The sequence below is a fragment of the Osmerus eperlanus genome, chromosome 5 (genome assembly GCF_963692335.1).
Source record: "Osmerus eperlanus chromosome 5, fOsmEpe2.1, whole genome shotgun sequence".
Classification (NCBI taxonomy): Eukaryota; Metazoa; Chordata; class Actinopteri; order Osmeriformes; family Osmeridae; genus Osmerus; species Osmerus eperlanus.
In genome coordinates, this window is record NC_085022.1 from 23,245,115 (window position 1) to 23,260,105 (window position 14,991).

Below are 14,991 nucleotides of genomic sequence, written 5' to 3' on the forward strand. Positions count from 1 at the left end.
AAAACTCCTGGGACATGGAGACACATCAAGCTACACTTGCAGGTGTCCTCCAGGACAGTGGAGCTCACCTTGCCTGTCAGAGAGGACAGCTCGTCCCCTCCGATGACTTTGACACTGTTAGTCGACTGATCATTCTGTGTGTGTGTGGGGGGGGGGGGAGAGAGAGAGAGAGGGAGATATCAGGTGGTTAGGTTCAAAATAACCTGTACACAACTGTCCCTACATATAAACATGTGACATGTGTTGCTGTCGGTGGTGATGGGTTAGGTAAGCTCACACAGTAACTCTTCAGCCTGATGAAGTCCACTGTCAGGGGGAGGGAGGTGTTGCTGTTCTGGTTCAGAGACTTGATGTAGTCCAGCAGGTCGGCAAAGAACTTGTAACCGCCCTTAAGAACGCACAGAGCCACGATATGGTGGCCCCCCATGTCCCTGATGATGTCACGGGCCAGACGCTCAGTCCTTTGTTGGGGACAAGACCAGGGACAATCTAGATGAGACTGAGAGTTATCAGGGATAGGCATTGTTGAACTACAGTCTGCCCTTGGTCAAAGTGCATAATGGGTGCATTCTAAATCATGCAATCTCAGCTTCTTCTTTCTCCAATCACATTCCCATACACTCCTCATTATAATGGGTGCGTGTTCAGTGATTTGAGAAACAAATGTGTGGTCATGGTGCCATTCAAGCTCGGCAACCACAAATAACAAATGGTGTGTGTGTGTGTCTGTTTATGTGTGTTACAAAGCTACACAATAAAGAGTGTCTCGTTAGACATACCTATCCATAATCAATCCATGGGGAATGATGACCCTTTCTAAATCCTCCTCATAATGTTTAGGGACACAGAACAGGTCTAACCCGTGACCCTTCTCGTCGTCTGCAATCTGAAACACAAAACCCAACAAATATAAATCTCTTCTATGCGAATCATGTTCGGCACAGAACCGAATTAGAGAAGCATCAATCAAATACTCTCCGATTGCTTTTCAGCCACCTGTTTCCTAAGCAGCTATAGTGGCTTCTTAACCTTGCCTTCTGCGACTGAGAGCGACACAAAACGGTTTATTATGTTTTACTTGGGAGAACACATGTTGTGCCCCTATTGATACTACCCTGCCAAGCAAGAAGATTCAGACACACTCACCAGGAGGTGGGGATAAACTCGAGATACGCTTTAGACAAGTGTTGCTATCAAAACAAATGATCTGCTGAGACCGCCGAACAGCTAACTACCACAACGATGTAGCCTTACCTGAAGATAAGAAGCCATGATCTTGATTGCCGCTTTCTACTCACGATGATAGTGGAGGACACATGCTCATGTCCAGGGAAACGTTTGAAGGAGTCCGCCGTCTGTGCTTCCAGCAATTTCCTGTCTACTGTACTTTACCGTGGGCGGTACATGCTATGCACCATCAACGGGTTTAAACCTTTACGTCACAATCCATTTTACCCTCCCAATAATCTGATTTACCCGACGCAACCTGATTTTCAGACAAACTGTCTGCAGCACATTCTACTATACTAATATCTGCTACGATATTTCCTCATTTGGTTTCCGAAGCCAACAAAAATGATAATAAAGCTACGCTGGAATTTTTCTTTATAAAAGTATTTAAATCTGTAGCTGTTTTATCTGTATGCCCGGGCTGGTTATCTGCATCGCGTCAAAATGCTCTTGCCTTCCTTTCCAAAAGATTCTAAAAGGCGGGGCTTAAGAGTCATATGCCACTTGCACTTGGCGGAACCTCATACTGCGCTTTCATTTCTCAAATATACCGTGCGTCATAGCAAAACTAAGACAGCGTGTGTAATTGCTTTCAATAAAGCATAAAACGTATTAGTTTATCGAAAATAAAAATAAAAACACATTCGGAAAATGGAAATGAAATATTTATTATCCCACTTTAATGACTGACACAAAAATCGAATTCCTCTCCATCATACAAAACTCCCTAACCCCCCCCCCCCCCCCCCCCCAGGCACCATTATGTACAACTGCAGGCTCCAACATGGGGAGACTTAACATGTTCTCACAGTGGGGATCACAAAAGCCTGTTCTCTCCCTCAGGACACATAGGAACACCAGGCCACATATCAGATGACCCCTATTCCCCAGATACAGCCCTACTTTCAGATAGACCCACATACAGAAATGTGGCTCTGTCTAAATGTAGCACATGGCCCAGTAGAGTATGATCTAAGCCAAAAAACCTGGAGATGGAGAAAGAAAACTCATTTTTTCTTCTTCTCGTCTTTCTTAGATGACGAATCACCCTTCTCCTCTTTCTCTTTCTTATCCTCCTTCTCCTTCTTCTCCTTCTTGCTCTCTTCCTTCTCCTGGCCCTCCTTCCTCTCTGCATCCCTGTTGGAGATCTTGTTGTTGATGAGGTTGTGGAGGGCCACCACAGAGCGGATCAGGGAGGCTAGGTAGACCACCAGCATCTGGTCGTTAGTCTTCAGGTAGAAGGCTTTGGTAAACTCCTACAGACAACACAGCATGGGGGGTCAGCAGGGTTAGTGGTTCAAAACCACAATGTAAAAATGTCTCTGTCTCCTGTCTCATACCAGCAGGTTGACATCAGGAAGCAGGTTGAAGACATCCTGCAGCTGGTAGATGATGTGATGGTTGATGGGCAGTTTGCCTGCCACCACCCTCTCCAGATAGGCTCTGATGTCCAGGAGCTTACAGTGGAGACCCTTAAGGCCATGCACCTGGTTGGTGATGCGCTGGGACAGAGTGCCCACTGTCGTGTCCTTGATGTCTCTGAGGAGAAGCAGGAAGAGCACAGCAGAGGTCAGGAAGGGGCAGGACACAACTACAGTCACACAGAGTCCAGCTCAGACAGTGTGTGTATGTGTGTGTCTGGGCCGTGGGGTCCAGTTGAGAGGTCATACATACCTGAGCAGGTGCTCCACACCAACTTCCTCTGCCTCTTCTGCACCTATCTCACTGGTCACATGTTCAAACGTCTTAGAAGTGGGCGTGCCATCCTGAGAGAACAGAACAAGAAGTGTTGCATGTAAACAGCAATCATTTCTTTATTCACACCTACATACAAATGATGTTTTAACATTTAAAACATTGGTACTGCATTGATCCCAGGGTTGAAAGGGCAAGGTTGGGGTCTGAACTACAGGATCAGAGGGGTGAGGCTGGGGCTCTTCCACCTACATCATGTATCTCCTCCACAGAGAAGTACGCCTCGGTAGGCAGGCCCAGGTCCTTGGGCTTTACATCGATGATGACCAACACCTGACAGGGAAAGAAGGACAACATCATGTTTCATAAAACCATCTTGATGGACCAGATTAGGTTCCCACACCTTGTTCAACATCAAATTTCATGTTTTTTCATTTACACTTCCAAGGTTCATGTCCCTTTATCAAAAACTTTGAATCCCTTATTTTACCTTTCTATATTTCACAAACTTTCAAAAATGTTCAAGGACCATGGCCCAGAAGAATCACTCACCGAGTTGGTGCAGTACTGCTTGATAAGTTCGTTTATGGCGATGTCATTCTTGTGTAGTTTTGGACCTGTATGGTACCAGCCCACGATCCGTTCTCTTGCTGCATAAAGAGTCAGGGAGAATGTTAGTCTAGCCTAGACTATGCCAGAGAGGAGACCACGTGCCGCTCTCCAACCTATGATGCTGAATGGATGAGGGCATCCACTCACCATTGACTTTCTTAAACATCCCATACATGTTCTCCAGATAGTCATGATCCAGGAACCACACCGAGTCGTCCTTGTCATCTTCATCAAATGGTACTGAAGGCAATAACGATAACGTCATTCTGGTTGTCATCTTTAACCTTGCAGGACAGCAGACTGTGGAATTGACGTCCGTCCCCCAAATAATTATAAAAGTGAAATTGGACTCACCTGCAAAGCTGTTTGAAACATCAAGAACTTTCTTGTGCCAGGAACCGAGAAGGACGCCCACAACTCGTTTTTGGTTACCCACCTTTCCTATTCTGTAAAACGATTACAGTAATAATACTTAATCTTGCTATTTTAAGTCATTTCAGGTCACCAGCTTTACCAATTCTGCTATTCACGTAGTGCCAGCTACCGTTAGCTAGCTAGTTAGCAGAAGAGCTAAGATTGGGCAAAATAAGCTAAAAAAGATTGGTTTCTGACTCAGCAATTAGCTACTCAGCTAGCTGCTTGTTGTAGCAGAGTAGCTAGACAACTTGGTCAGGCCTGCACTGTCTGCAACGTCAAATTGTTTAACAAAAGGTACGATCTAATGAAGCAAAACGTGAAGACATATAAACAGACTTAAACTGTGTACCTGTTAAAATGATCCACCACGCTAAGCAACACCAATGGGTGAACAACCACATTTTCTACTGCTATCTCCGGCATTTTAAATGCTACGATGACACCAGACGCAACAACGGTCAGAACTACTTCCTGTCAAATTAAGGCAGCTACTTCCGTTTCCCCTGGCAACAGCAGCACAATACTGCTCGAGTAAAAGACCAACAACATTTACAGCTGGCTTTCTAACTGGAAATATGGTAAAATGACTCAACATTTTGAATAACTTTTAGCTAGGTACTCACAAGACTGGGTCACTGATTGCAAGTATATGTTTAGGAAATGTAAATGCATGGTAGCTGCTAGAGCTACCTACTAGAACAGTACCTTAACTAAACTGCAGGACACTCACTGTACACTGTGTTTCTTTTTTGTATCAGCAACACATATTTATTGGATGATGTGACGTGGATGAGAATTTGTGAAGATATAATTACATTGAGTCATCTGGATAATAGTGTTTCTCCCACAATTAATTTTACAGGCAGAAGTTGAAGAGACACTGAAAAGAATCCAAACCCACAAAGGCGTAATTGGAACCATAGTTGTCAATGCGGAAGGTGAGAAAAAAAACAAGATTAATTGTTAGCGGACAGTACGAGTCACATTACACACTACATATTCTTATCGCAAACAAAAATTATATTAAAAGGCTACTTAGATTTAATGCTAATGTCCTATTGTCGGGGACACGCACATGGTGTCATATGTTAACGTTATTTTGTGACGCTGATGCCTGTCTTTCCCAGGTATCCCAATCAGAACCACGTTAGATAACTCCACCACAGTCCAGTACGCGGGGCTTCTACACCAGCTCACTGTGAAAGCCAGGAGCACTGTTCGAGACATCGACCCACAAAACGACCTCACTTTCTTACGCGTCCGTTCCAAGAAGCATGAGATCATGGTGGCACCAGGTAAGTGAAGCTCTAATTAGGCTATATAGTTTACATGACTAAATGACTAAATGTACACGGTGCAAACTATGGAAATCAAGAATTATTGAATTCAGATGACCAATTTAATTGCATCAGACCATGCAGTTTATAAGTCTATTCAACCCATTGTTCAGTGAACGTTGTAGCCTAATGGTTTCTAATGTTCTCTTCTCCCCCATCAGACAAGGAGTACTTGTTGATAGTCATTCAGAACCCGAGTGAATAGCGTCCTCGTGACTCCGGCCCAGGGCGTGAACACAAAGTTACATCCAGCCACAATGTGTGTTGTGTACCAGTCCTAATACTGCTGTCTACTCTGTAACCATCCTTACATTTGTAGTAATGTTGCCTTGTGCTAGATAGTTCCTGTCCTCCCTGTCTCAATGTGACTGACAATTCATCCCTTTATTAAATTTAAATTAAAATGCCATAGCCATGTGTTTTGTGCGTTTATGACTACAAATGCAGATTGGTGGAAATCACAAATTTCTTACACCATAAAGATTAGAGTAATTATTGTGTGGTATTGGAGCCAATGAAAGCCAGCATTCAATCTTAACAGTTGGTGACACATTTCTAGTTGTCGATATAAAAAGTCCTTACATACCTACCTCTGCCATTTCAATGAACACACAATTGTAAAGCAGATTGTAATGTTTTTGCTTGACTTTGTACAGAGTTGGAGAATTTGGCGCTTCATCTTTGGGAACTTCATGACAGTAATTTCCAACTTGGCCAGTAGAGGTCACTCTGGCACAGCTGCCTCGGCTCTGAGCAGCTGCCTTGGACATTCAAGCATTCACTTCAATTAAATAAAGAAAGGATGGTATCTTCTTCCCATTTATTTAATCTAGCAAGAAATTACAGAAATATCTATTAAATAGATCATTAGTATTGTATACTGCACATTTAATAAATAGATTACGTAAAAATCTAACATCACGTCTAGTCACCCTATAGCCCACATCACTAGTGCATCTTTAACTTAACCAAAAACCTCTATTGAAAACTTAATTTACTGCACATTTGAATATCTTTACCCATTTTAGTTTGACCAGTCCCAAATCAATCAAAAGATGTCCATGGTATGGCTTTTGAATACAAGGTTAAGAAAATAAATAATATAAACAGAAAGGTCTATTACTGACTAACATAAACAATGGCAACATGACTTCACTCCAACTACTGATCCCTGTAGCTGAGTACTAATCTGCATCTTAACCACTGCAGGTGCTGGGTTCTGATTCCTCCGCCCGTAGAAGCAGGGTCTGGGGGGACGGGAGTCCTCCGGATGATGGGGGGTCACCTGGATGATGGGGGGTCACCTGGATGATGGGGGGTCACCTGGATGATGGGGGGTCACCTGGATGTATGCCCATTGGCTTGCCTCCTGCCCCAGTCTATGTTGGGAAGGGTCAGACAGTTCCTGAAGTGCTGGAGCTGAGCCTGAAGCCTCCCCCTCTCCTCCCCCACTCTCTGCTGCTGGATAATCAGCTCCTAGGAGATGACGGCAGGAGGGTTAACCCAGAAGTCCCTACAGAGTTGGACGGATGGAGACCCAGATGGGCAGAGAGACAGGCAGGGGAACTTACCCCCATGGTGAGAGAGAGCTGCTGTGCCGTCCTGCCCAGGGCCACCTGCTCAGCCTCCAGCCTCCGGCACTGACTGAGGAGGACCTGCCTCTCAACACCACGCTCTGGGAGACGGGAGACATGACGGTCAGTTAGGGTCACAGGTCAACTACATTAATTATCCAGAAGTTTAGGGTTCTGGTCACGGGTCAACTACACTAGCCCAATGAAAGGTTCTCTCACCATCCATGTACTCGTGATAGGCTTCAAAGATGGCTTCAATCCCCTGCCATCTTCCAGATTCCTCCTCGTCCTCTTCCTCTGAAAGGTAATTCTGCCCCCCTGTTGTTTGCTTATGAAGGGTTGGGGTGTTTAACTGAAGGCTGTTTGTGTGTGTATGGTGGACAAGCACATGGCTGTTTGTGTGTGGGTGTTGGCTGTGTGTGTTGCCATTGGTGTGTGTGTGGTACTTGCGTGAGTGGCCATTGGTGTGTGCGTAGTTTGTGTGTGTGTGGCTGTTGGTGTGTGAGTGGTGTGTGTGTGTGTGGCTGTTGGTGTGTGAGTGGTGTGTGTGTGTGTGGCTGTTGGTGTGTGATGGAGGGGGACTGACCGGCTCCAACTTCAGATTTGGCTTAGGTAGGGAGGAGAGTCCTGAGGAGAGAGGGGAAGAGAGAGAGAGAGAGAGACAGAGACAGAGACAGAGAGAAAGGGACATAGAAAGATGAAAGGAGAGATAGGGAGAGAGATAAAGAGAAAATAGACTCAGTTAGTCTATTTTTATCTAAACCTTCCTTAGCTGTGGCCAAGTAGCAATTCTACTGAGACACCAGCAGGGGGCAGAAACCCACCTGAGAGTTCTTCTGTTTGAGTGCAGCTCACCTCTGCTACTGAGCTGTTGAAAGTGTTGAGCCAAGACCTCCGGAGGGAATCTTTCCCAGGACCCACCGTGCCACTTCTGCCCACGTTCAGCCCTCTTAAGCTGGGCAGGGGAGTCAGTGTCCTGCAGACCCTGGAGCGTCTTAGCTGGAGGACCCTTGGCCAACCTGGTGTCTTCAGTACGGTGGGCTAGGGGTGGGGGATGTTGGGGTGAGGGGGTGTCCACAGAGGTCTTGGGGACGTAGGGGGGAGGGGAGGGAGGGAGGGGTGAGGCACATCTTCTCTGTTTTGAGGAGATGTGGGAGAGATGGAGGCCACTGAGGAACTTCTTCTTGTCCTCCAGCTCAGGACAGCGGTCCATCTCCTCCGGGGTGTGGGGCGTTGTGAGGGGGGGTGGGGGGACCAGGGGGGGCGCTGGGGGGGGGGGGGCTGCGCTCCTTTAGCATCCTCCTCCTCTTCCTCCTCTGCTGGTGAAGAAGTTGGTTTCGATGAGCCTGGGTGGTCAGGCCACACCCACGCAGGAAGTCCACCTTCTACACACACAGGAAGGGACGGGGATGAAGTCATCAGATAGGAAGACAATGTTCTTGTAGAGGGATTGTGTGTGCCTAGGTGTGGCTGAGGTAAGTGTATATGTGCATTTATTTTATGTGTTTTAGCGTGTGCATATGTGTGTGTTAGTGCATATGCGTAGTAGCTTGTGTGTGTGTGTGTGTGTGTGTGGGGGATGTTTACCTCAGAGGAAGTGTCCAGTTTGAGGGGGGGCTGCTCTGACACCCTCTTCAGGTGGGCTTTGACGTCTTCCTCGTCGCTCTCGTCACATGAGTAATCCAGGTCGTAGTAGTAACCTGGCAACAAGATAAGACAGGGAACATCAAGGTCTGCTCGTCCATCTGGAATATTAATATTAGAGGACTCCCCTCTTCTCACCTCCTTCACTGGCCTCCCTCTTCCTCCTCTCTCGGAGGTCCATGGTGCTGATCAGCCTGCGGGGCTGTCTCAGGGCCTCATCACACACCAGCTTTGCATCCTGGAGCTCTCTGGGAGGAGAGGGAGAGGTGGCTGGGCAGCGCACCCCCAGATGAGAGCAGGCTCTGGGGGACAGGGGCAGTCTCCAGGGCCTCTGAGGGCAGAGACCCTCCAAGGATCCGTCCTGGTGCTGGGCTCTGCTCCAGGCAGACGGCTGCAGACTGCCCCTCCCCAGGACTCCTTCAGCTCTGGTCAGGCCTGGAGGTGGGCGGTTGGGGGGGGTGAACTTACAACGGGAGTCGGGGAGGGTCTCTGTCAGGGAGGCAGGGCTCCAGAGGGTGTGGGGAGGGGCATGGAGACGAGAGGGTTTGGGGGAGATAAGTGGGGGCGGGGCTCCCAGACTGGGGTGTGCCTCTCCAGACCTGGGAGGAAGAGATGTTTTTGTGAATTGGTAAAAGACCAAATGCAAAAAGGGCATATACCTGTACTGTTTATCAAAAAGCCTTTTGTTTCTGGACATTCATGCTGAGTGACATTCTTTCAGCTTTAGTCATCTTTGGTAAAAAATTATGAGAATTGGAAAAAATAAGTATACAGCCCATGCTGTGACATGTCTGCATTTCTGTTTTGGTATAGACTCTTTTATGGTAGACTCTTATGGTACGTACTATAATTAAGTATAAATAAATGGCACACACATGTTGGGGTATATTGATAGTTGTAGTTTGTATTCATTGTATAATGACTGATTGGGAAAAAATGACGGAGATCTATCTCAGATTCTCTGATTCATCTAACTATGATTTAGTCTGGTACAATCACCTCTGTCTGTCTCTGCTTGGCTCCGCCCTTTTCCCAGGTGACCTTGGCTCTGGCCTTCCCTCCTTTTCTTCCTCAGGCCTACGTTGCCATGCCAACCACTGACCCTCCTTATTGGCTCCCCGAGACATCACACCAGCTGCCAGAGTCCCAGGCACCCCTCCAGCCACAAGGCCCCTTCCCAGGTGTGAGGGCACCAGGCTGGGCAGGAGCGGAGGCACCCCCCCCCTGGAGGACTGGAGGGCTGGCCAGATGACTGGGGCCTCCACAACATCATCTAGAGTCACAACCATCATATGTCAGTCACACAATATCCAACACTCCATGTGGCTGTGCTTGTGTGGCTATCTTTGTGTATGAGCCATTTACATGTGCGTGTGTGGGGAGGGCTGTATATGTGTGTGTGTATATATACATATGTGAGTGTGTGTGTGTGTCCTTACCCAGTCTGGTAGGAGTCAGTCTCTTCTGTGGTGAAGTCCTCCGTGTCCACAGCTCTGCCCGATACTGTCTCTCTGCTGCTCTCTCCCCCTGCTGTCTCTCCACCTGTCTCTGCTTCTGACTGTCCCTCTCTCGCTCCCTCTCTCGCTCCCGCTCCTCATCCAGCTCCCTCGCTCTCTCTCGCTCCCTTTCTCGCTCCCGCTCCTCATCCAGCTCCCTCGCTCTCTCTCGATCCCTCTCTTTCAATCGTTCGCACTCTCTCTCTCGCAGGCAAAACTCATCCTCCATCTGCATTCTGTGAAGGACAACACCAGAGATGGGTGATTGTACAAATACAATTCGCCAATTGACTATATGCACACGACAGTGACACATATTTCCAGGGGGGAAAGGCCTGGTCTGGAACAGGCGAAGTTAGAAACATGACTTTTATTAAACCAGAACAGGTTGTTAACCCTTAGTTATTGCTCTCTTAACCCTACACTCAGGTTGTGTGGCTTCTCGCTTTTTTTCATCGACCGATAACAGGTCGCCCTCTCGGAGATCTCCCCCGTTTCCAGATTTTTGTTAGAAAATACATATCACTGTCATATAGCCAATTAGCTGTCATTATGACAAATGGCTGAAAACAATACACTGTATATTCACACAAAACCGTAAACGCACTGCTGCGGCTGGCCACCTTTTGTCTCATATTTCATAGTGACAAAGTTGACAACCCTAAGCCTGACACAAAAACAGGTAGTAGTAATGGTTACTTTTTACATAAGTATATGTCAGAGCCCACACTTCTTTATTTTAACTTAAGTGAAAAAGTGTAGTCAGTACTTCAACTTTTACCAGAGTCTTTTTAAACAAGAGTATCTGTACTTCTACTTGAGTGAAGGATGTGTGTACTTTGCCATCTTTGGACAACACACACACACACAGGGGGATGTGTCACTTCAGCATGGCACAGATATCATCAAACCGCTAGTAAACCTGACACACATTCTAGGAAACACAGCCAGTTACCAGGCAGCAGAGAAGCCGAACACAGCATGGGTGAGTGGCAGCAGACAAACACCCAAACAGACTCCCCATCCAGCCCACACACACACATGAAGAATCATGACAGCCTACACCAGCAGTATTGTAAACAATTCCTTAAGATGTGTGTGTGTGCGTGTGTGTGTGTGTGTGTGTGTGTGAAATGTATGAAGGGGATTGTGCATATAGCTACACAGGGTGTGTGTGAGCTGAAGGAGAGGGTGTGTTTGTAGATAGCACTGTAGGGTGTATGCTAAAATACCACACACTCAGCAAGATGTGCCCAACCTGCAGAGAGGAGTTTCCACATACATGAGAAAGAGGAGAGAGAAAAGGTGTGTGTCTGTGTGCTGTTGTGTGTGTAGAGGAGAGTGTGTATGAGGGGGTGGTGCATGTGGCATACACTTTACATGTGTGTTTATGTGTGTGGGTGTGTGGCATACAAGTGTGTGCATTCGGATGTATCTTTACCAGAATTTGTGCTTGTGTGTGTCTGTGTGTGTGTCTGTCTGTGTGTGTTACCTTCCAGCCAGGGGGTGGGGCCCCGCAGACAGGTGCACAGCCGAGGGGTGGATGGGGAGGGCTCCCCCTGGAGGCACATGATAGAACTGTGACCGCAGCGCTGAAAGACACAAAGACTCCTCCATTCTAGAAAAGAGAGATATAGCCAAAGGGAGAGGGTAGGGTCAGGATAGGCAGGGAGGTTGTAGTACCTGTGTAGGGTGAAGGGGGGGTAGTACCTGTGTAGGGTGAGGGGGGAGGGGAGGTAGGCAGGGGAGTAGTAGGCAGCTGCAGGGTGGACGTGGTTCAGGGGGGAAAGCCGGAGCCTTCTCAGGTATTCCTCTTCGACGGCCCCGAAGGACATCTGCCCAGGTGAGCTGGAGGAAGAGAGGACAGGGGGTTAGTGTGTGCGGGGGTGGGGGCGGTGCGTGTGGTCCGAGAGGCAGAGTTCTAACCTGAGGTTCTGGACATGGAGGTTCTGCATGAGAAAGCTGTGGGTAAAAGAGAGGGAGGGTGTCAGGGGGTGGGGGGAGAGGGCTGGGGGGGCAGTCGCCTGGTGTTAGGGTGGTGGTCTCAACGCTCACACACTCTTGACACACCCGTAGGAAGCCAGACTCGACCTGGAACAGAGCGAGTGGGAGGGCAGGGGGGCAGGGACATTTATTTAATATCCTTACATTTCTCTCTTGGGAATGAAATTCCAATAAGCTTTCACTTTGTTAATACTTGTGGGTCTCTCTGCACATTCTCTGGTCTGTTTAGATTTCTGGTTTCTCCAACACTGACATGCACAGAATTCTGTATTTTACTTATGGATGTACGAAGAAGGAAGACAGGCAGAGAGACTGAGTCAGTGAGTGAGGAAGAGAGGCAGAGAGACTGAGTCAGTGAGTGAGGAGGAGCCCTGTGAGAGGGAGGAGGAAGGGATTGTACCTGTTGTCTGTCTGTCCTCCAGGGGGCACTGGTGGACTGGCAGGGGGAGACGGGGCCCGCTGGGGGGGTCCCAGGGTCGCTGTGGCCCTTGAGCTGGCCCTGGAGTAGCCCCACACAGCCCCACAGGGGACTAGACACAGGGGGGCTGTGGCCCGGGTCTGGAGACACGACTGAAGGGGAACCTGAAGGAGGAGATGGGAGAGACAGAGGGAGTGTTTCTGTCACAAAAACTATGATGGGTGTTAATTTGATAGGAAGTCAAAAGACTGTTTAGCAATACAACATGCACACACAGTACATATACACACATACACACACGCACACACACACACACGCACACACATACATGTATGTAGACGCACAACAAATGAGGCAGTCCTGAAAGGGTGGGTGTGACAAAAAGGAAGAAAGAATAAAAGAGAGATATGTGGAGATGGTGATATAGGGAGGGTAAAAGAGAGAACAGCTAATTACATCCTCATTAAGAGGAGATGAAAGGAGACAGGAAGCGATGGAGAGAGGTCAGCACAGGTCAGCCCTCTCATTAAGACACTAGACGAGCCAGAAACACATTAACACACAAAAGTGCTCTGAGAGCTAAACCTCACGCTGTCTAGGGGTCAGTGCTGCATGGTTGCCAGTGTGTCAGTACTGCATGGGTGCCAGTGTGTCAGTGCTGCATGGTTACAGTGTGTCAGTGCTGCATGGTTACAGTGTGTCAGTGCTGCATGGTTACAGTGTGTCAGTACTGCATGGTTGCCAGTGTGTCAGTACTGCATGGTTGCCAGTGTGTCAGTGCTGCATGGTTGACAGTGTGTCAGTGCTGCATGGTTGACATTGTGTCAGTACTGCATGGTTGACATTGTGTCAGTACTGCATGGTTGACATTGTGTCAGTACTGCATGGTTGACAGTGTGTCAGTGCTGCATGGTTGACATTGTGTCAGTACTGCATGGTTGCCAGTGTGTCAGTGCTGCATGGTTGACAGTGTGTCAGTGCTGCATGGTTGACATTGTGTCAGTACTGCATGGTTGACATTGTGTCAGTACTGCATGGTTGACATTGTGTCAGTACTGCATGGTTGACAGTGTGTCAGTACTGCATGGTTGACAGTGTGTCAGTACTGCATGGTTGACAGATAATGTGTCTGTGTTGGCCTGAAACAGAACACCCTGTGAGACTCACCTCTGGGTTCTGTCTGTTTGGGTTCTGTCTGTTTGGCTAGTTTCTGGAGGGCGGCAGCAAATCCTGAGCCAGCAGACTGGAAATCAGCACTCCCGTTGGCTAGTGGGCTGAGCGTTGCCGTGGTGCGAGTAGCTGTGGAGATCATCCTGATGGGAGAGAAGGAATGAGAAACAGAGTGTGAGAGTGAAAGAAGGATAGAGACAGAAAGAGGGTCATCTGGACGAAAAAAAGGAGAGAAATAGTGAAAGATATTGAGAAAAAGAACAAGAGATGATGAGATGGTGAGTGAGAGAGGCTCAGACAGAAAGGGGGAAGTGTTAACAAAGCCATGAGCCAAATAGCAACTCACACATACGGCTGACTATATACACACACACACACACATCAACACCTAGTGGGAGTTAGCCAAGACACTTACTGTCATAGTGTAACACACAGTCATAAACATAACCACACTGTAAAGCAGTAACCACATTTAGTTATTCAACTGTCAACATTCTCTGACCCACTGGCAGAACACACCCTCACACACCTGCAGACACAGAACACACACACACCCTCACACACCTGCAGACACAGAACACACACACACACTTGCAGACACTTGCAGACACAGAACACACACACACCCTCACACACCTGCAGACACAGAACTCTTGACTGCAGCCTAGCACAGAACGGAACCCTTCTCTTATCATCTCTCATCATCTCTCCTCCCTCCATTTCTCTAGATCGGCTTTTCTTTTCTCTCGTTTCTCCCTGCCTCCCTTTCTCCCTCCCTCTCTCTACTCTCTCTGTTCAATCACAACACACTGCAATGAATGAATACACCAAAGCACCACACACACATCTCTCCCTGCCCCCCTCGCTGACACTGTGAGACTCCTTTCTCCTGTTGTATGTGTTGTTCTCACACACACACACTCAGACAAACACACACACACACTGATACACACTTTTAAGACATACACACTGGTCTGTGCTCTCTTTCTACTGCTCATCTCTTCATGACTCTGGTTCCATCCTTTCATCCCTCCCCCTCCATCCCTCTCTCTCTCTCTCTCTCTCTCTCTCTCTCTCTCTCTCTCTCTCTCTCTCTCTCTCTCTCTCTCTCTCTCTCTCTCTCTCTCTCTCTCTCTCTCTCTCCTCTACAACAGCCAACTCAGCCTTGCAGCTGCTTCATGGTCACATGACCACCCTCTGTTCTCTCTCCTCCAGCTCTCCTCCCCCTGCCTCTGTCTCATGTTTTACATTTGTATTTTCCTAACTTACACATCCTTCGTTCATTCAGACCTCCTGACCATTTCCTGCCCTTTTCTGCTTGTTCAACCGCCCACCCCCCCCCCCCCTTTCTCTCTATTACCCTTCAAACATGCACACACACACACACACACACA

The 14,991-nt window shown here is 47.8% G+C and overlaps 4 protein-coding genes across 6 annotated transcripts in view; 1 reads left to right on the top strand and 3 right to left on the bottom strand.

Annotated features, from left to right (window-relative positions):
* Window positions 1–1,696, bottom strand: part of hprt1l (hypoxanthine phosphoribosyltransferase 1, like) — a 4,654-nt gene extending 2,958 nt beyond the window's left edge. The window contains exons 1-4 of one of the 2 annotated variants that reach the window (XM_062462786.1): window positions 1,255–1,696; window positions 780–886; window positions 278–461; window positions 69–134 (exon numbers count right to left, since the gene is read on the bottom strand). In XM_062462786.1, coding sequence (XP_062318770.1) covers window positions 69–134; window positions 278–461; window positions 780–886; window positions 1,255–1,272 — 375 coding nt within the window. In that variant the 5' untranslated portion in view covers window positions 1,273–1,696. Of the gene's footprint in view, window positions 1–68; window positions 135–277; window positions 462–779; window positions 887–996; window positions 1,084–1,254 lie in introns of those variants that run through there. The other variant, XM_062462787.1, reaches the window with a different exon arrangement.
* A 197-nt stretch (window positions 1,697–1,893) lies between these two features.
* On the bottom strand, window positions 1,894–4,457 carry LOC134021700 (26S proteasome non-ATPase regulatory subunit 7-like). 2 transcript variants are annotated; one of them, XM_062462789.1, is made up of 8 exons: window positions 4,304–4,457; window positions 3,892–3,983; window positions 3,685–3,777; window positions 3,478–3,575; window positions 3,220–3,258; window positions 2,905–2,984; window positions 2,571–2,769; window positions 1,894–2,486 (listed from the first exon to the last, which is right to left on the bottom strand). In XM_062462789.1, exons 1-8 carry the CDS (start codon window positions 4,375–4,377, stop codon window positions 2,238–2,240), a joined length of 924 nt encoding a protein of 307 aa, XP_062318773.1. In that variant the 5' UTR covers window positions 4,378–4,457; the 3' UTR covers window positions 1,894–2,237. The 2 variants fall into 2 exon arrangements, with proteins under 2 accessions (XP_062318773.1, XP_062318772.1); XM_062462788.1 differs by having other exon boundaries at window positions 2,905–2,996; window positions 3,178–3,258.
* On the top strand, window positions 4,387–5,699 carry dynlrb2 (dynein light chain roadblock-type 2). The gene is made up of 4 exons (XM_062462790.1): window positions 4,387–4,532; window positions 4,817–4,892; window positions 5,082–5,249; window positions 5,453–5,699. The coding sequence occupies exons 1-4, from the start codon at window positions 4,530–4,532 to the stop codon at window positions 5,494–5,496; spliced, it is 291 nt and encodes a 96-aa protein (XP_062318774.1). The 5' UTR covers window positions 4,387–4,529; the 3' UTR covers window positions 5,497–5,699.
* A 107-nt stretch (window positions 5,700–5,806) lies between these two features.
* LOC134021734 (genetic suppressor element 1-like) lies at window positions 5,807–13,739 on the bottom strand. The gene is given in 14 exon segments (XM_062462838.1): window positions 5,807–6,767; window positions 6,863–6,966; window positions 7,085–7,492; window positions 7,721–8,109; window positions 8,111–8,250; window positions 8,453–8,565; window positions 8,648–9,108; window positions 9,509–9,782; window positions 9,949–10,241; window positions 11,498–11,623; window positions 11,716–11,853; window positions 11,932–12,029; window positions 12,410–12,591; window positions 13,595–13,739. Coding segments are annotated over 14 exon segments (3,009 nt in total). The 3' UTR covers window positions 5,807–6,629.
* Between the last annotated feature and the right edge of the window lie 1,252 nt (window positions 13,740–14,991).